This window comes from Nipponia nippon, unplaced genomic scaffold (genome assembly GCF_047370975.1).
Source record: "Nipponia nippon isolate SJK-2023a ecotype South Korea unplaced genomic scaffold, ASM4737097v1 scaffold_7, whole genome shotgun sequence".
NCBI classification, from domain to species: domain Eukaryota; kingdom Metazoa; phylum Chordata; class Aves; order Pelecaniformes; family Threskiornithidae; genus Nipponia; species Nipponia nippon.
This window is the reverse complement of record NW_028262391.1, coordinates 43,505,637-43,525,945: the sequence shown is the minus strand read 5'-3', so window position 1 is coordinate 43,525,945 and position 20,309 is coordinate 43,505,637. Positions and strand designations below refer to the sequence as shown.

At 38.4% G+C, this 20,309-nt stretch overlaps 1 protein-coding gene across 4 annotated transcripts; it reads left to right on the top strand.

Moving 5' to 3' along the window:
* The first annotated feature begins 376 nt into the window (after nucleotides 1–376).
* On the top strand, nucleotides 377–18,618 carry UBA2 (ubiquitin like modifier activating enzyme 2). 4 transcript variants are annotated; one of them, XM_087738826.1, is made up of 17 exons: nucleotides 377–651; nucleotides 4,483–4,566; nucleotides 4,833–4,903; nucleotides 6,056–6,120; nucleotides 6,596–6,696; nucleotides 6,859–6,980; nucleotides 7,673–7,740; nucleotides 10,122–10,243; nucleotides 11,094–11,193; nucleotides 11,748–11,908; nucleotides 12,821–12,914; nucleotides 13,013–13,125; nucleotides 13,602–13,757; nucleotides 14,329–14,425; nucleotides 15,048–15,153; nucleotides 15,937–16,073; nucleotides 17,530–18,618. In XM_087738826.1, exons 1-17 carry the CDS (start codon nucleotides 490–492, stop codon nucleotides 17,709–17,711), a joined length of 1,941 nt encoding a protein of 646 aa, XP_087594952.1. In that variant the 5' UTR covers nucleotides 377–489; the 3' UTR covers nucleotides 17,712–18,618. The 4 variants fall into 4 exon arrangements, with proteins under 4 accessions (XP_087594952.1, XP_009464052.1, XP_087594953.1 ...); XM_009465777.2 differs by lacking the exon at nucleotides 377–651 and adding an exon at nucleotides 793–1,284; XM_087738827.1 differs by lacking the exon at nucleotides 377–651 and adding an exon at nucleotides 1,986–3,255.
* Nucleotides 18,619–20,309: the final 1,691 nt, after the last annotated feature.

Sequence of the window (20,309 nt, the reverse complement as noted above, 5' to 3'; positions counted from 1 at the left end):
TGTCAGCTGCTAGAGGCGAGTCAGTTAACTTAGGCTGACATACATAAAAATCTGAGTTATGCCTTGAGCGCTGCCAGCGCTCCCCGCGGGGGCTCGGCCCGCTCTTTTCCCCGGCTGTGGCAGGTAGCCCAGAGAGCACGGTTTGTGGCCGAGCCCTGGCTGCACCGACGGCTGCAGCAGAGAGGCGAGGGCCGCCTTTCCCACAGCGCCGCAGGCAGCCCCCCGCCGAGGCGGGCCCGGGCCGCGGCGGGCGCGGGGCTCGAACCGGGGCTCGGTCCGCCCCGTCCCGCCCGAGCTCCGGCCCCGCCGCCGCCTGGCCCGGCGGTGCGCGGGAGCGGGCCGAGGCCCTCCCCGCCGGCAGGGGGCGCTGCGGGCGAGGCGGGCGGCCGCCGCTCTGGTCTCGCCCGGGCTCGCTGTCCGGAGTGCGGCCCGGCTGAGGAGAGGCGCGCGGAGTCGCTCCCTGCCCGCCGCCGTTGTTCGCCCGCCGTCATGTCGGTGCCGGTGCCGGTGTCGGTGCCGGTGTCGGGCCCCTTGCGCAGCGAGCTGGCGGAGGCCGTGGCCCAGGCGCGGCTCTTGGTGGTGGGAGCCGGCGGCATCGGCTGCGAGCTCCTCAAGGACCTGGTGCTCACCGGCTTCAGCAACATCGACGTGGTGCGGGCCGGGGCCGCGGCCGGGGCGGAGGCCGGGGCGGATGAGGGGGCGGCGGCGCGCCCGGGGCCGTGGCGGGGGGGGGAGGGGGAGGCGGGAGCGGGGCGGGGGCCAGCGGGGGCCGGGGCGGCGGCGGGCGCGGGGGCGCTGTGGCGGCGCGGCCCCTCCCGGCAGCCGCATTGTCTGCGTGTTTTCAAACTGCTCCCGGCCCGCCAAAGCCGCCGGGCGAGGCCGCCGCGCCGCGCCGCCCCTGCCGCCGGGGGACGGGCTCCGCCACAAAGGGGCTGCGGCCTGCGGGCGCCAGCCGCCTCAGGCGGGGCCGTCCCGGGCGGCGGGGCCGCCGCGCCCGGGCTCCCCGCCGGAGCGAGCGCCGGGAAGGGGGAGAGGGCGGTCTTCCCGCCGGAGGTCGGGCCGCCGCGCCCGGGGCAGCGGCGGGGCCGGCCGTCGCTCGGCGGAGGAGCGGCTGCGCCCCTCCGGGGGGGCCCGTAGGTGAAACCTGCTGGGAAAGAGCGGCGTGCCATGTTCGCTGCCCAGGGAGTGCTCGGTGAAGTCCGAGTTTTGCCTAATGCCGCCTGTGCTAGTGCTGCGGATAATGGTCCGGTGGTGGATTGCAGCGAAAAACAAAATACGTGGGAGGTGAACTGTATTTTTAAATACTGAGTTGCAAAACTGTCAGTCTTCGAAGTTCGGTCACGATAGCTTCCCGCGGGCTGTTGCTTTCACTTTTGCTTCCTGATACTAATCTCTGATAGTGTGTAGGAAAGCAGAACTGAGAGGGTGGTAGTGAAAACGGGATAGTGAGAAATGCTGTTACCAAAACTCTGATTACCTAGGTTGCACACCTTCATTAATTTCTTACTGTAGTTACGAAAAGCATATGGTTTTAAGAAATCACGGGAATACAAATCCAGCTAGAGCACAGGTCTGTTTCCTTGAATACGTTTTCACTTGCATGTGCCTGGCCAGGAGTCACATCTGAGAGCTTTGTGTGACGAGTTGTAAGAAGTTTGGTTTTACAGTCAGACTTGTTGAGCAGAGCATATTAGAAACAGCTTTTATCTAAAACTACATCAGCTCGTAGAAGAGTACAGCTACTGGTTTGCCCTGTTATTCGTACAACTCAGGCCTTTCTACTGAAATACTTTTTAAAACTTGTAGGATATGCTTAAGTGTAATTCCAAGTTCCCTTTGATTTGAGTCTGCCACTGAGAGCCTATCCAATTCTAACATTGTACCGGTGAAGTAAACATATGCAGAAGAGTGGAAGCCTACATTTTCTGCACTGCTTTTTCCCCTCTTTTTTTTTTTTTTTTTTTTTCCTACCTTACTATGTCATTTGTGTACTTCTGCAGTCCATTATAATAGAAAGAGTTTAATATCTCCTGATTTTCCAGTTAGTCATTAGGCATAAATCTCACTGAGGTATGCTTATTGTTTCACTTATTATAGTTTGATTTTTTTTTTATTGTCTTTCAGGACCGACTTGGTTGGGCTCCATTAACTTAAGTACATGTTGGATCAGGGCCACCTTCATTTAAAAATATCATTGGCAGTGTTTTATGCAAGACAGTAACGTTCTGATAACATATGGAGTGGGTGGGCAAAAGACAAGGCGAGAGCAAAAAGAGAATTGTTACGTAAAGAGAAAATTTGCTATTAGGAGACTAAATTGCTTTTGTCAACGTTTGTGATATTGTTGAGGGTTTTCCTTGGTTATTAAATATAATAAACTTGAACACCTGAAAATGCTTTTTATTTTTATAAGTTGTGAAATATTTTTAAAATCAAAATATTAATACTAAAAAAATATCTAGTAGTTTTGAATACCAGACAAATCACAAATATGTGATTTCATTACGTATACTTTGTTGAAAAGTAGTGCCGTTGTCCTCGTGAATGAAGAACAAAATCAAATTACTCAAAATCCAACTCTGAATTAAGAACATGAATATACATTCTTAGGAAGTTCTGAGGCCTTTCCTTCTAACTTACAAAACTGGGAGCAGTGAAAAAGTTATCTTAATAAGAGAACTGTTACATTCTGATCATTCTTAGCTAGGTTGAAGCTTCTGTTGAGGTCTAATGGTCTCAAGTATTCTCTTTGGAGAAAAACTTCCATTGCTTCTTTTGGTCTTGGTAGTAGTGTTTTCAGTTGTAGCTGATGTCACTTATCATCTCCAGTTAAAATACTAAAAGCTTTCTGGGTAGTGGAAGTTTTAACAGAATTATGCACTTAAGTATTTTCACTTGAGGTTCTCAGGCTTTTTGGCTTCAGACTAAGCAAGCTTTCTGAGTGCGTCTTAGGAAAGGAGGCAGAAATGTTTTTGTGCAAATACCATTTTCATGAAAAGATACAAGACCATGGGTAGTTACTAGGATACTATGGGTAATAAAGATTAACAGTCTGCTTTATAATATATTTCTAAAACGCTGTATATTTTCTGTTTGCTCCATATCCACAGGTGCTTTTATTGAGTGTTTAAATAAAACTCTTCAGGCATTACAGTTCTTAGTATATTAAAACTTAATCCTTAAATTAAAAATATTCCCTTCAGAAAACAGGAAGTTTAATCTTGGAGCTTGGATCTCGCATGCAAAGGATCTTCGGTGAGAAGTGTGTGGCATACTTTTTCGTTATTCAAATTTGGTTCATAAAATTAAAAGCGTATGAGAACACCCTCAGTAGGTCATGTTTAAACTTCGCACTGCACAGTCAGTCTGATAGTACTCTCCACGTAGCTGAAAGCATGACTCTGTTGAGTATGTCAGCATTGTCTATGGGAATTTGGGAGAAATATCTCTGAGGCTTAGAAAAATTGTCTCTCTCCCCTCCTAGTTAAAAATGTTAGGGACAAGAGAGGAGTTCTAAAAAGAGAAGCTGTTTAATTAAAGGAAAAGTCGTGGCAACAAAGGTAGGAATAAATCTTGTCAAAGTTCTAATTAAGTCTTCTTAATTTTTGTGGTGGGGGTAAAGACATCGGAAATGCTGATGTTCATGTGCATATATTAATAAATAGAAACACGGCTGTTCAGGGAATTACAGTCATGGCATCTTTTGAGGTTGTACATCACAGGTGTTCTCTGGTGTATCTTTTTAAACATCTTGATTGTGTGATTGGATTTTTTTTTTTGTAAGTAGACTTCATAATTTTTTAATATGCACTTAAGCAGTTAGTCCTGGTGACAAACAGTAAAAGGTTTTGCCCTGCAGCGTATGAATTAGATGACAATGCAGCCCTCAGTTTACTGATTCAGTTGCTCAAAGCGATGTTCAAATACAAAGTAGAAGTACTAATTAGTTTGCTGAGTGGCCTTTCTTGGACCTTGGGGAAGCGTGGTACAGAGCCAGCGTTCAGGGTGGTTAGTCCCGTGTAGAGTCTGACTGGACCTATCCAGACCGATTTCTGCAGTATCTCCTCTGAGTTTGTATGCTGTGCTCCTGATGAATTCTCACTAAAATCTTTATCCTACGGTAAATAGGACAATCAGTTATTGACTTTCTATTAACTACTGTGCATATGTATCTCAAAATTCATGTGCGTTTTTAGCGGGGACTCTTGCTTCGGAAAGCTTGTTGTCATGTAGCCCTTAATTTTTGACGTATGGTTCCATCGTTAGTAATTATTTAAAATGTATGGATTCCTGAAGATGATTAGGTGATCACTTGCGCCTCTACAATTGCTGTAGTGCAGACGTAACACCTGTATGCAGGTCCGAAAAGGGGTCTGTCAAGTTTATGCACTTTGGTCAATCGCATTGGCTTCAAACCCTGTTAATGATTTTGTTCCTTTTATTTCTGTAAAAGTGAAACAGCTGTCTCTTGTGTGTTTATAGATTGATTTGGATACTATTGATGTCAGCAATCTCAACAGGCAGTTTTTGTTTCAAAAGAAACATGTTGGAAGATCAAAATCACAGGTGAGGAAAAAGTCAAAGCTCAAGTCTTACTTACTCAGTATTATTTTATGGACAGTGTTAGAAACATGTCACAATTTTGTTTCTACTGTGAAGAGGTAAGTGTTGGTTGGTTGATCATGGCTATCCACAACGTTTCATTATAAAAGTATTTAAATCTCTTAAGGTAGTCAACTTACTTGATACTCAACTGGTATTGAGTCTATCTTTAGAAGGAAGGAAGAAATAATAAGTGGTTTTTTTGTTTTTGTTTTTTTTTTTATTTCTAGGTTGCCAAGGAAAGCGTGTTACAGTTTTATCCAGAAGCTAATATTATAGCTTACCATGATAGCATCATGAAGTATGTTTGTTTTTAAGCTCTAATTACATGTTTTGATTTGCAAGTACTGTGTTATTTAAATGCTACGGTGGTGTGCTTTAAGATATTCTACAAAGCTACTGCAGTAAGAAGAAATAGCTGTAAATGAGACTACCATGCACCTGAGTAGGAGTGTGGATTTTGCATGAGTTTTTTTCAAGCTCTGGTAGTAAGATGTAGTCATTTGCTTTTGTCTGTTTTTCATTTTATTAGCAACATTTACTATATACGTTTCTACACTGTAAGGATGCCCTGATGTCTTGAGCAATAATTCGGCTAAAATAAATGTGAATATTGAGTCCATGATTAAAGAAATGAAGTCCTGTGTGTGTGTAGGTAACTGAGAACCATTTATATATGCCCAAAACTGTTAAAATTTAGTCTTTATGATCCATAACCAATGAGTACAAGATTATGTAGATTTTCATTAGCTGTTTCCCATGTTTTAATTTATATTTGTCCAGTTTCTTAAAAATTTATATTCTGTAATATTAAAGTTTGAACTCTTAATGTTGCTGTTAGCCACTGAGACACTGACTCATTGCATCCTTTTCCTGAAACTGTAAAACCGTTAATCCTGTTTCTTCTTTACTGTCTCTTCTTTGCCACCTTCTTCTTTAAATCAGAAAAAATGCAATTTAAGGATACTAAAGTGTCAAGATTTTAAAATCCCATGTCTTGGCTCCTAAGGGTATGGAGGCACGATCAAAACCAATTGAGCTATCAGAGTATGTGATATATAATGAATTATCAACAGTCTGATGAGCTATGGTAATTACAGTGTGCATGTTTTAGCCTCAGCTGATGGTTTTTAAGGTCAGTTACCCACAGCTCAGCCAATTTACTCATTAGGTCAGAGCAGTATAATCACTTTTTCGTTGTCTGCCTGTGCCATTGGTCAAATTCGTACTAATTGCAATAGCGTCCTTCCAGCAGCATAAAATTCATGCTTTCACCCAGCTTTAAAATGGGCAGAAGACAAATGGGGCAGTTAAAGGCTAGCGGTAAATTTATAATACGTGTAATTTGTCACACGAACATCAGTCCACCCTTTGCATGTGTATAGTTTCTGTTGTGGTGTAATAACCAACAACTTTGATATGCCATTTTGAGTATTGTTTTTCTTTTCTGTAGCCCTGACTATAACGTAGAGTTCTTCCGCCAGTTTACGTTGGTTATGAATGCTCTGGATAACAGAGGTGAAGTTTTCACTATGATTTTATATTGGAGATGAAAATACTGTTGCTTGTTCATAGAAACAGAACTGTAATGTGTTCTACTCTTAGTACTTCTGCAATGTCAGTTAAATAACAAGTATCCTCTTAACCCATCTGTAGTTTCACTAATGCTCGTGTGCTTTACTAGAAACTTGAAAGGGTAGTTAGTGCTTTTACAGGGGTCTTGAAAGTAAACATTAACTGCTATGTTGTTGCTTTATGGGAACTGATAAGTATTGTGTGTACATGTGTAACTTTCTTCAGTTGAGTTTGTTGTATTTAATAGTGTCGATGTATTTTGTGTTAATTGGAAAATTGACTTTGTGAAAAAGGCTCTATAATGAAATAAGGCAGATTAAGGATCAATGTTTGCATAGACGGCTAGTTTGAATTTGGAGAAGTAAAACTTTATTTTTCTAATTATTAAAGTTTTTCTTTAAAAACTCTTGATTTGCAGCTGCCCGTAACCATGTGAACAGGATGTGTCTGGCTGCTGATGTTCCTCTTATAGAGAGTGGAACTGCAGGCTACCTTGGACAAGTAACAGTTATTAAAAAGGTTAGGTTGCGTATTACTCTTGTCGCTTTAAGTTTAAATCATTGGCTATTTTAGACAACAGGGAGTTGGGTGTTTTGAGATACAGTTACAGTTCATCTGGTAATAGCATATACTATCAGTAGCCCTCACAGTGTGACAAGCAAATATTTCACTTTTCACCAGGGAGTGACAGAATGTTATGAATGTCATCCTAAACCAACCCAGAAGACTTTTCCAGGCTGCACAATCCGAAATACGCCATCGGAACCTATCCATTGCATTGTGTGGGCTAAGTATTTGTTCAAGTAAGTGATTTTTTTTAAAACAGAAAATGGGTACTATGGCTCACTCTTCTGGTTTCTAAACCTACAGGCAGAAATAAAGTGGACACAGACTCTTTTTTTGGTGTTTGTTGTTGGTTTTTGGGTTTGTTTTTGTTTTGTTTTTTTTTAAATGAATGTGGATTATAGCGAAAACCTCCAGTTCTGGGTTTTGGGGTGGTTTTTTTGGATGTTTTTTTTTTTCTTTTAATGTAAAGATGAAAGGTTGGTTAGTACTTAGGCCTTGCTCTAATATCACAGAAAATCTGGCAGAGTAGTTTGGCACAGCAGTGTAGGTTGAGGTTACCTTATTCTTCACCTTTGTGTGAAGTTAACACATTTTTCAGTTTAGTGCATGTATTAACAGATGTAAAGTTTGCTGGGATCTTGGAGGGTTATAAGCAATGCATACAGTACTGCAGTATAAATATAAGGCTAGGTGAACTATTGAGTTATACAGAACCGTTTTGCTAAATTCATTTTTGTATTGGACGTTTTGCGTTGTCAGTGTGAAATCCACGTGTGATGAATCCCAACAATTTAAAAAAAAATGTATGAAGTGGCACTCTGATAGCAAGAATTCTGAAGTGGATATATATCCATTAGCAAATATTTCAGTCTTTAACCAGATATGATGAAATTCTAGTGTTGTGTTGTTGTTCTTCATTATTATGTAGCCAGTTGTTTGGAGAAGAAGATGCTGATCAAGAAGTCTCTCCTGACAGAGCTGATCCTGAAGCTGCCTGTGAGTGTGATATAAACTGGTAGCTTACCCTGCTACTGAAATGTTCTATTTCAGAGATTATGACTTGTTTCTGTACTTTTCTTAAGGTTACAGAGTTCAGCTCCATTTTCTTTTAAGAGGATTCCATTTACTGTACCCTTGGACAACAAGTGTTTGGGGTGTGTTAACAGTAGTTTCCCTCACAGAACTTCATGTACACGGTGCATAATTTAGTTCCCTCATACTGCTGCTTATTAGATATTTGAAACAATTTCGGTGTTTTTTAGTTAACTTGATGCATAGTGCATACCAGAGGTTTTTGCATGGAGAATGTTGCAAAAAATAATCTTCAAAATGACAACAGTGTAGTAGTTTCACCTGTCACAACTGTGGCCCTTGTGGGCAGCCTAAAACATTATTGAAACGATTACTTCAGCTGTTGTGAAAACTTTTTAATACAGTGTAAGATGGGTCACTGGCATTCACTAGTTGTTCTCAGATAGTGTGGGTAGAACAGCTGTGAGGAACACCATCAATGCACTTGCTAATCATAAAGCTCCAGTTAACACATCCAGGTGTAAGATATATGATTTAGATGAACAGGTTTGTATCCATTTGGAGACTCTTGTTCCCTCTGCAGCAAACAGTTTTCCTCATGTGCACAGAAACTTGAAGTGGAAAGTGAGCTTGAAGTATGGATTAAATATAACTGATCTTCAGAGGGTGGCCTTTTTTCCCCTGTAGATTTGGATCTGATGGAGCACTTCATTCCCTGCAATTAGGAGGCTTGTCTTTTGAACTGAGGACTGAGAACTGAGCGATATTTGTAGTCACTCTGCATTTTCTGCTCCTATCTGAGGGATTGCAAAGAAATACAGGGGTTGTGTTTGTACTCTTCTAGCCTAAAACACTTCAGCGTTAATCTACATAGGAAATATGCCCATTTTCAGTGATGTTTTTGTAGCTATTCAGTATTTTTCTGTAAGAACGGTAACCGTAGTTACTGTGAAGGTGAATAAGCATCATTGTTTGTTGCTTCTTTTGGATCCTTTGATAGATGAATGGACTTGGGAGAGGGAGCTTAGAGGATCCTCCGACTCTTCAGATTCTCTGACCTTCAGATAGTGATCACCCGACAGGTTGTTCCTACAGGAAGTATAGAATGAAATAGCTGGGTCTTAAAAAGAGTGGTGTATAAACTCACTTAAAACAACGGCTGCTGGAATACTTGGAAAGTAGCAGACACAATGCCACTTCTTTAAACAAAGATACCAGGGCAATTATAGGAAGGCCTGGGCTGTAGCCTCATGTCTGTAGTGAGCAAACTGTCCGTAGCGATAATGCTGTTTAGAATCGGTGGACATATGTGGTGTATCAGGGAAGAGTCAGTGCAGCCTTTGTAAAGGGAAGGGCCTTGCATGGCTCTGCAGGTCCTTTGAAGGAATCGGCAGACCTGTGGACAAGCATATCTGGTTTATGCTGTTTTGAATCTGCAGGGGGCACTCAACAACTTTTTGTGAGGAACCTGAAGGAGCTAAGCAGCCATGGGGAGAAAAAAGGATGAAGATCCTGAAGTGGATAAACTACTTAAATGATAGAGATAAATGGTGATTAGAGGAGTGTCTCCGATTGGGGATGGGACCGGTGCTGTTCAGCATGCATGATTAAGCAAAGTCACTCAGAATAATAAAGATGAGGACTAACTGCAAAAAGTAGTAGAAAGCGTCACAGTACAGAATGACTGGGCATAGACCTTAGGTAGATTTGGTGCAGATAAATATGAAATTATGCAAATGATGCGTTGGTGAAAGCGGGGAGACGTTCACCGATTTACATATAAAGTGATGGTCTCTGAGTTGATTTTTCTCATTCAGTCAAGATGTTAGTAGATAGTTTTATGAAAACATCAACCTGCTGCTTATTAGGAATCACGATGGCAATTGCTGGATGTGACTGGGAAAGAAATACAAAATTAATAGCATCTGTATGCGTGGAATTTTTTTGTATAGGAATAACCAGAGGTAGGAAGCTGATTTTTTTTTTTTTTTTTTTTTTGTGTTGAAGTTCTAACCAAACTAAGACTCTTCAGCCAGGAAAAGAAACGAGTAAAACGGGATGGTTAGAGATTTATGAAATTGCAACATTATGTGGAGAAAATGAATAGGAAACAATTGTTCGCTGTTTCTGCCAATAAAGGAATTAAGTGACATTAAGTTACATTAGTGAGTTGCAATTGCAGAAGCAAACAGGAGTAGTTGCGCTGTGTCTAATTCAGCTTTTCTTGGGTACAGTAAAGCCATTTTATGGTCCCTGCATAATTTTGGTTATTGACTCTAGAGGAAATATTTGGATGTGATTTTCCTTTTTTTTAATTAAAATATTGCTTAATACTTCATTAATAGGGGAGCCAGCAGAAGCAGAAGCCAGAGCACGAGCATCCAATGAAGATGGTGAGATTAAACGTGTTTCAACTAAGGAGTGGGCTAAATCAACTGGATACGATCCAGTTAAACTTTTTACTAAGGTATCTTCTTTACCCCCAATAAATGTCTTTATTTGAAGTGTATGAGGTGCTCTAAAGTTAGGTCAAAACACAGTTTGGACACTTAATGCTAGCCGTCAGTTATGCAATTATGTTATAACTTCCACCAGTTTTGCTGTAGTGTTGCTCTTTTACAACACTTGCTTGTTTTATGGCATTCCATCTGCGTCTGTACAGATGGCTTCAGCAGCTTGTCGATACTGTACAGAAGAAAACTTAATTTGAATTACTTTTAATATGAAAAGGTAAACTCGAATTCTGTAGGAGTTTCACTGGGCATAATCAGAACCAATCTGAGGACCCAAAGGCTGTCAGTCATCTTCTGTGTATAATCAGGCTCTGGCATAAGAAAATACAGACTGGTTTAGGAGTTTTCCTTCTAAATAGTTGCTGACACTGGATAAATAGAGGAAATAAATATGGAATGTAATGTTGATAGGTAGTAGTAACTTCACTTTCGAAATTCTTTGGCATGTAGGTAACTGTCTCAGGGAGTATACAAAGAGCTGTAGTGATGGCTTCAGTAGGCACACGAACCCACTGCTTGGACTATTGTTTCTTGATTTTTACTTTACTCCCCCCTCACATTAATCAGAGCTGTGTCTGCTTTATGCGATAAGTGTTAGAGAATGGGCAATAAGAAGTTTTTCTAATCTGTTTTTTTTCCTGCAGAGTTTGATTTTCATTTATGTGGTTGAAAATATTTTCCAGGAGAAAAGCAAAACCTCATAAATCTAATACTGATATTTCAATTTCACAGCAGATGTAAAAATAAAGTATGTCTTCCCTCCCCCCCTTCATTTTATTTTATTTTTTTTTTACTGTTTCCTAGCTTTTCAAAGATGACATTAGATATCTGCTGACAATGGATAAGCTGTGGAGGAAAAGAAAGCCTCCAGTGCCACTGGACTGGGCTGAGGTGCAAAATCAAGGTAACTGTCCCTCCTCCCACTGTATGTTTGTAAGTCATACTCACTGTTTGTTAATGCATCTCTGTGATATGTACATTTTCTCACTGTCACAGTTGAGTACTGATAATGAACATATATTAATTCTTTGCAATTCCTGAAGATTTTAAATTTTTCTCTATATAGAAAACATTTTTTCTAAAACTGTTTCACAATTGTTATTTTAGATACTCAGTATTGGCTGTAGAAAATTCACATTTCACAAAATTACATGTCAGCTCATTCTAGGAGACCTTACCATAAGCACTGATACATTTATCTCTGAAAGCTGAGTTTTGCTGAAAATTTACATTTGCTGTAATTTGTGCATGTCTAGGCAATTAATATAACTAGAGCTATAGCTGCCATTTTGAATGCAGATTTGTTGTAAAATGTTGGGGCTACTGTAGTTTAAGGATACTGTTCTTCAACTTAGAAAATATTTAATTTTGCTGAAATTGGAAAATTCTGAGCTCTTTGAGAGAACTTCTGTGGGTTTTAGAAGTATTCCTGATCTTTTTCTTTTTCTTTTCCCAAAGAGAAAAACATATCTGACCAACAAAATGAATCCTCTGCAATCTTGAAGGATCAGCAGGTTCTCGATGTCAAGAGCTATGCACACTTATTTTCAAAGAGTGTTGAAACCCTGAGACTTCACCTGGCTGAGAAGGGTGATGGAGCAGAGCTTATATGGGATAAGGTTAGTTTGCCAAATACATAAGAACCAGTTACACTCTACATATGTAGTACAAATATTAATTGGACTCATTCAGTTTCATTCCAGAATAGTACTACTTAGAATAAAAATGTCTGGCACCTCACTGAAAGCACTTTCCATATGTAAACAAACATACTTTAAACACTCTGTATTTTGTAACTCACTGAGTGTAAGGATTAACTATTGTGATGTAAAATAACTTAATTTGCCAACTTTAAAAAGCACAAATTCAGAAGTATTTGTCATATTTTGATTTTTGAAAATATTTCAATAATGCAACTTCATTTTCTCCTTTTTAGCTTTCTCTAAAACATGCTCTCATACAGTGGTTTGTAGCTAGAGTTCTACTGAGTTATACACAGTAATTAGCTCTGGTGATAGGTATGTGATATATTATGGGTTTTGCTGAAGAAAAACAAGAAAATAATTTTTGCTTTTAGCACCAGAGACAGTGTGATCTTCCTGCAGTCATTTGTCATAAGAAAAAAAAAAAATAGTTTGTAAATAGAGGGGGGACAAAATAGTAAAATAGTATTACAACAGATAGTAAAAATACTTCTTTCTAAAACACCAGTTTTTGAAACTGAGCATAAAACATTGTAAGATTAGGATTTAGACATTATTTTGAACGTACAAGGCATTTTATTAATACTAATACACTAATTCACTACTAAAATACTAAGTACAAGTTCTAAACACGTGTATTTAACGTATTACTGCTCTGTCTAAACATACCATCTGAAAGAGGAAATCTATTGACTTTGAAATGGAATATTGCACAGACTTTTTTTTTAACTTTCTGTTTTTAAGGTTTTAGGAACCAACTAACTGTTGCAAACGTTTTCCAATGCGTAATCTGTTTTTAAAATATTTTTTGTATTAACTTCTTGTCAGGATGACCCTTCTGCAATGGATTTTGTCACTTCTGCTGCCAACCTCAGGATGCATGTTTTCAGTATGAATATGAAGAGCAGATTTGATATCAAGTGTAAGGATAAAATATAACATTGTTTTATTTAAATAATAATCTAAACTTCTCATTTTCAGCTACTGTTAAAAATCTGCATACTCTTGCTTATTTTGCAGCAATGGCAGGAAATATTATCCCAGCTATAGCTACTACTAATGCAGTAATAGCTGGTCTGATAGTGCTGGAGGGTTTGAAGATTTTATCAGGAAAAATAGATCAGTGTAGAACGGTAAGTGGGAATAAGATACTTTTACTTTCTTGTTATTTATTATTTGTTTAAAAGTCACATTTAACCTGCTTTGACTGTTGTGCAGTTTTGCTGTCTCTCGCTTCTTGTTGCTTCACTGGATTCTGAATGTGCTGGGAACTTTCAGCCACAATGAAAAGAGAAGTGGAAGTCTCAAGGATTATTAAATTCCTCTGATTTAATGAAAATTGGCTGCTGGATAGGAGAGAGAACCAGACTGACATCACGTGAAACATGGTTGTTTCATGTTACAATTCTATTTGGCAACAGCTGGTCAGTCAGCGCCCGTGTTGTTGCGAACTGGCTGTAATACGCACTTTCTCCTGTTCAGCAGACATGTCAAAGAGGATTAGGAACAGGACAACCTGTGAGACTAAGAGAATAAATCTGTAGGAAAATGGGTTTTATGAGTGCTGTTACTTACAGAATAACTTGTTTTATTTTTGTCTGTCCCCAAGATTTTTCTGAACAAGCAGCCAAATCCCAGAAAGAAGCTATTGGTTCCTTGTGCTTTGGATCCACCAAATCCTAACTGTTATGTATGTGCAAGTAAGCCAGAAGTGACTGTGAAACTTAATGTACACAAAGTTACTGTGTTAACACTCCAGGATAAGGTAAATCTTGAATATTAGCTACAGCTTTCATTTTGATTCTAATACTGTGCATTATTAAAGTTAGGGTTTTGTTCAAAATATTTTGACTGAAAATCAGCTGTTTATGTTTGCTTTACATTTTCCATTTCTCTCAGCTACAAGAAGACCTAGATTAGCCAATATGCTTCTTGCTCGTTTGTGCTTGTATATCTTGTGAAAGAATGTTTGTATTTTGTAACTTTTTGGTGGTTTTAAAGCCTATTCATACCTAACAGCAAAAAAATAAATTTGTATTTCTGTTGAATAGTTCAGTAGACACATTACAGCTGCGTAGTCACAACTGATTTGTAATTCTGTCATTTTATGAAGTATTCTAAAAAAATTCTCAGCGTATCTGAACCTGCATGTTTCAGACAGCAAAAATATAATTACTTTGTTCATGGAAGTTAAAAAAAAAAAAACAATAAAATTAGGCTTTCAGCAGATGCCTGAAAATGAGCCAGGATAAGAAAATCAACATAATTCAAGGTTCTTTCTTTTCTAAGTGTGTTTAAGTCACTTATTGATTAAATAATTGTATGCATCTTTTCAGATAGTGAAAGAAAAATTTGCTATGGTAGCACCAGATGTGCAAATAGATGATGGAAAAGGAACTATTCTTATCTCTTCAGAAGAAGGAGAAACAGAAGGTATGCATACTGAAGCTTTTTAGATAAGAGTAGATAAAAACTAGGAGGAAACCAAGATAGACAGAATGGAAGTATAGCAAATGTTTTAGTGTTCATCCTGTAAACTAATATTAGAAGAGAACTGGATTTGCAAGTATTTAAGTGGCTCGAGAAGAGCTAGTGGTGTTGTCTGCAAGCCTGCATGTCCAGTTCAGCTTTCCTGTATAAAGTACTTTTCACCTGGAGTGTCAGGATTCCTTTCAAGAATAGGTGTTCAGCTATAAAAGTGCACCAGTTATTTTCCTGTGTTTGCAAGTCCTGTTCATTTTCTTGTTCTTAGATTGTGGTCTTTTTATGATGCTTGTAGGCACCATTGTAATACAAATATTATCTCCGAAATGTTTGTAAATGTAATAATAGTGAAGTGCTTGAACATGATGCATGAGGGGTAAATAGGTCAAACGTAAGTAGTTTTAACTCCTGATATGCTTATGTCAGTTTTTACTTTAAAGATAGCTAATAAATGTTAATCTTACGTTTCTACATAAAACTTCTGGAGTACTTGTTTCATCATATTTATTCAGGTGTAAAGGATCTTTATATAAATAGCTGGATACATTGCAGTTTTTCACTATTTTTCTAGCAAATAACCACAGGAAATTATCAGACTTTGGAATTCGAAACGGCACTCGACTACAAGCAGATGATTTCCTCCAGGACTATACACTGTTAATCAATGTGCTTCATAGGTAAGGATTCTGAAATAATGATTTTTGTGTATGTATGTAGAACAGTTACACAGGGAATTTCCAACTCAGAATTTTAAATTCATTAATACAGCTCAAAGATGAAGCTGCAGAAAGAAAATCTAGAGGTAAAAGAGGAATTGTTCTTTATGAGTTTAGGTGGGTTTGGGTTGGTTTGTTTGTTTGTTTTTTTTCACAACAGTAACTGGAAAAAGTTTATTTGAATAATTTGTCATTACGCAACATAAAAAATACAGTTCAAAACCAAGTTTACTTTTGGGGCAGCCAACAAGTGAGAAATTGCTGTTTAAAGAACAAAACAAAATAAAAAATGGCAAAAAACCCCCAAACAACCCAGTCTGCAGAGGTAGTAGATCCCCTGCTTGACTACCTGTGTTCAGATACAGCAATGCAAATAGGAGTCACTTTGACATAACTGGTGTGGGTATTTAACCCTGGATAAGTAATATACATATTATATACAGTAAATTAATACATTGAGCTTTCAGTGAGAATAGGAATGTGACACTGAGGAAGAAAGGTAAGCTCAGGTAATGATTTTTCTCATTCTTAAGCATTTTAAGTCATGGCACTGGGTGGAACAGTGTTTATGAATAGAGAAAGCATAAATTATAAGGGAGGACTGAACAGTTTTTCCTCTTTTTTTAATGTTTTTCTCATTTTGTCATAGTTGCAGGGTGCTCTAGTACTTAATGACATAGTTTGTGCAAAAGACAGTTTTTTATTTTCACCTGGTTGTTTAAAAGCATATGGATTTTTCTGCAGTGAAGACCTAGAAAAAGATGTAGAATTTGAAGTTGTTGGTGATACCCCTGAAAAAGTTGGCCCTAAACCATCAGAACCAACATCCAAGAACATTACCAATGGTAGTGATGATGGAGCGCAACCCTCAACATCAACAGGTAAACAACAGTAGTCAATATTAAATACAACAAAATAGTCTTTCAGTAATGCAGTCCAATTAAAATAGTTGTCTTCAGGTTTATGGCTTAACTTTGCCAACATGAAATAAAAGGCATTTAAGTTGCCTCTGTGTATAATATTAAATAGAAAAATGCACTTTCACAATTGCTACAAAACGCACGTTTAAGATTGTTACAAAGGTTTACAGTACCGTTACGAAGGTTTACAGTACCATTCCAATACACCTTGGAATTACATTATTTAATTTTCGAGGGCTTGGTGGGCTGTCAGCTTAAGTGCATCATTTGCACAGTGATTTAAATAAAGTTGGACCCATTCTGTCTGATGGTCACACTATTGCTTGACAAAAAAGAATCAACCAAATTTGTCACTTTCTCCCTACAGATTAAAAATTACTTTGTGGATGTCTTTGATCGTGTTTTATTTTGTTAATTTAATTTAAGAAGATGTCTTTATTATCTGCCTACAGAATAATTTTTTCACCTGTCAAGCAAAGCATAGTATTTGCTATCCAGGAAGAAGTACTATCACCTTTCTAATGTAGGGTGTTTCTTTGAACTTACTCAAAATAGCTTAACTCAAATGAACATGGCACTGAAAGCTAACGTACTGGAAACGTCATACTGTTTTATAGGGGTAGTGTATGAATCTGAATACTTGTTGTGACATTAAGTTAGATATCTGTAGTTCTGTCTTACGCTTTTGGATGATGTTCCTTTGCCTGTCAGATAGTCCTATTTAAAGATATGAGCACAAGTATGTAGTCACTTCCGCTTCCTCTTGTTTCAGGGGAGATTAAGTGTTAAGGGTATTGATTTCAAATTATATTAAAAAAGCTAGCATAAAATTAGTTTTTACAGTGAATTTGTACTTCAAAACAAACAAAATCCACTAGATGTCTTGAAAGTTCACGTTTGGTTCTGTTTTCCCTTCTTTATATTATCCATCGTTACCCTTTAGCTCTTTAAGTCCGCTCACCCTTCCACTCCTCCCTCTCTTTGCGTGTACTCTCTTAGGGAGCATGGCTTCTGGTGCGAGTTCTGCTGAATGCACTAGTGAAAGGAGAGGCCAGACTACAGTGTGTGTAAAAGTTCTTTTCTCAAGGACTGCTGCAGATGGCATGCAATTCTTCTATTTTGTACTCGCAAAAAAAAAAAAAATCATGCCAACCAATGCATTTTCCGTATTTTTGGGTTATTGCAATATTTTCCATACCTCTAGTGAAGAGGAAATAACCATGTGAAAAACCTATTTTATACCAATTTCAGAGAAATTCAAAATACCCTTGCAGTTGAATGACAAAGAATATGGATAAAGAATGCTCCAAGATGTATTTGTTGTATTAGAGACATTCTTATTTTTATATATGAAACTTGGTTTGAGAGTAGACTATCTTTACAGCATCCATTTGAATTAAAAATATATTTTTTGCAGCTCCAGATCAGGACGATCTATTGATTGTTGATTCTGAAGATGAAGGTACTTCAAGCAATGTTGATGATGATATGGAAAACAAAAGCCGCAAGAGAAAACTAGAAGATAAAGAGTGCGTCGGTACAAAGAGAGTGCGTACTGAGCAGACAGAAGAGCAAGATGAAATTATAGCATTAGACTGAGCATGCAAATGCCCCTTGACAAAATGATTCAAATAATGTAATACAGTAACAGCATATTGTGTTGGGATGCGAAAAATGTCCAGAACTAGACTAATTTTAAGGCCTTTGTTCCAAGTGAATACCAAACCAGTGGCTTAAATAATTTGTGTCTGTTTCTCTTGATGATAAAGCTCTCATCTCAATAGACTCTTTCAGAAGTTTTTCCATATTAATTCCATATATTAAATGTAGTAAAAACATAGTTTATAAATACTGACAGATAAGTATTTGCTTAAACAGTCATGGAAAAAGCATGTTATTTTTGTGTAAATACCTTTTAGGTATAATTCAATAGGAAAAAGAAAAAACTACTCTCGTTTAGTAAAGGGTCATCATCTGATGCCCGGATTTTAAGTAACTACATTTTTATTTTTTGCTTGAAGAAAAATATTTTTAGCCTAGTCCTGAACATTTTTCACACCCTGAACAAGTCAAGAAGAAAATTCAATAAAGCAAATTAGTGCCATGTTTTAACAGTGTTCTTAAACTTCGACTGGCACTATGTACATTACTGTAAAACTGTTAATTTACTCAAGTTTTTCAGCTCGTACTGCCTGGTATGTCAATGTAAGAAGCAAATTTTTGTGTATTGTTACAGTTTCAGGTTATTTATATTTGATGTTTTGTAAACTCAGATACTACTACTATACTGTACATCTGATGGACCAAATAAATGACATCTGAAATACTTGCTATATTTGCTTGCACAGTCCAAGTTTATGCTGACTTACGGGATTTTACAATGTATAGCCTTCAAAAATTACTGTATTATTTTCATTTTTCTAAACATAACCTAGTAGTACAGAACTTGAGCTTCACTTGTTTGAGGTGAAAGGGGAATTTTTTTAATAAAACTTTTGTGAATGTTTTTTTCTTGGACAATCAATTATTGGCCTCTTCAGTTGGAGCATTTGCACCACCACATGCATGCTTTCACCATCTCATGCCTTCAGAAAGAAGCAAGCACTGCTCTTTGATACGTTATACTTTGCGCATAGGACAGTATCTTAAAGCCTACTGCATCCATTTAACTGTTTTGGTAGCTTTCAAAACTATCAGCGTTGATTCTTAGAACACATTAATCGGCCGTTTCTGTCACTGTACTGAAATTACTTTCCAACTTTGTGTTAGTGAACCAAAACTGCTTCTATTGATACATAAGTATGCAGAGTTGCCCTTACAGAACAGAGAAATTGAGCAGACAAGATTTATTCTGGTATAGTTTGCAAACTGACTGAATTTTAAACAAGATGTTAACTGTATCGAGGGAGAATGTAGAAAAAAAACCAAACCCAAACCAGCAACTTTTTAGGTTTTGGTTCCTGCATCTGCTCCTGTCTAGTACAAAGGCCAGCTCTGCATCAGTGTTAAATTGCCAACGCAGTGCAAAGCTACGATTCTACAATGCAATTAATGTTTTCTCTCTTCTTTTAGGTAGTAGTGATCATATGCAATGGCTTGTTTGGAGGCATATACTCCACTGTGAAATTAAATCATTTTCAGTCAGTTGCTTCTTGGCCAGCATGAGTGAAGACTGAGAGGTAAAGATGTAAACGAGGCGTTACAGAAAGGATTTTCAGTGCTACAATGGGAAGCTTTGATAGTTCTTGCCATAAACAGTTGACGCACTAGAATTCAGTATGTCTGATTACGTCTTCCAAAAATTAAGGCTGACATTTGCTTTTTAAGCTTTACTAAAAATAAAATTATTGGTTTATTGAATTAGTTGTCAGATAGCTCGTTATCTGTGTAATAAGACGTGCTTCTCGTTGTGACGTGACAAAGCTTTACCTAAGCTGATGGCATGCGGAATGGATAGTGTGACCCTGTCTCACTCGCTACCTGAGAAATTTCCCTGCTTGTGCTGGTCGGTATTCAGGAATTGAGCTCTCTAACTCTTTTTTGATTGTTTTAACAGTAGAGGCTATAATTCTGGTAACTTCATTGAATTAGTTTTACTTAGGTTGAGAGTGTTCATGACTTAGAAGTTGAGTGGTATATAAGCTGAATCGAAATAACTTGCAACAACAGATTTGGCGGTGAAAAAGAGAAGGGGGAGGCTATGCAGTCTCACTGGCTTCTACTCCTAAGTTATTAGTGTTAACAGCATTAAGATGGCAGTACTCAAATGTTTGTTTATTAAAGTATTTGGGATGCTGCTGTCCAAGAAGGTACAGATAGTAGTTTCTCAGGGCAGCAGCAAACTCTGTCAATAAGGCGAGATTGCAGAAATGCTCAGAATTAACCAGGCATCGTACCTCAGATGGGGGCACCAGTGCAGGACACCGGTCGGGTTAAGTTTTAGAGAAGCATTAAGTAATTTTAACGATGCATCGTCATTTGGTTTGCAGCATGAAAGGTGGTCTAGAATTTAACTACATAAGCCATTACATCTCGATGTATTTAGGAGATGTAATTGTGCTGCTTTTGTCTGGGTAGTAAGTAGTTAGATGGCAAAAAATGCTCCTAGATCCTTCCTGTAAAATACTTTAAAGTGAATGATTTTTAATATATTTTCTTTACACAGGCTGCTTCTATAGAACATATGACAGGCTGTGC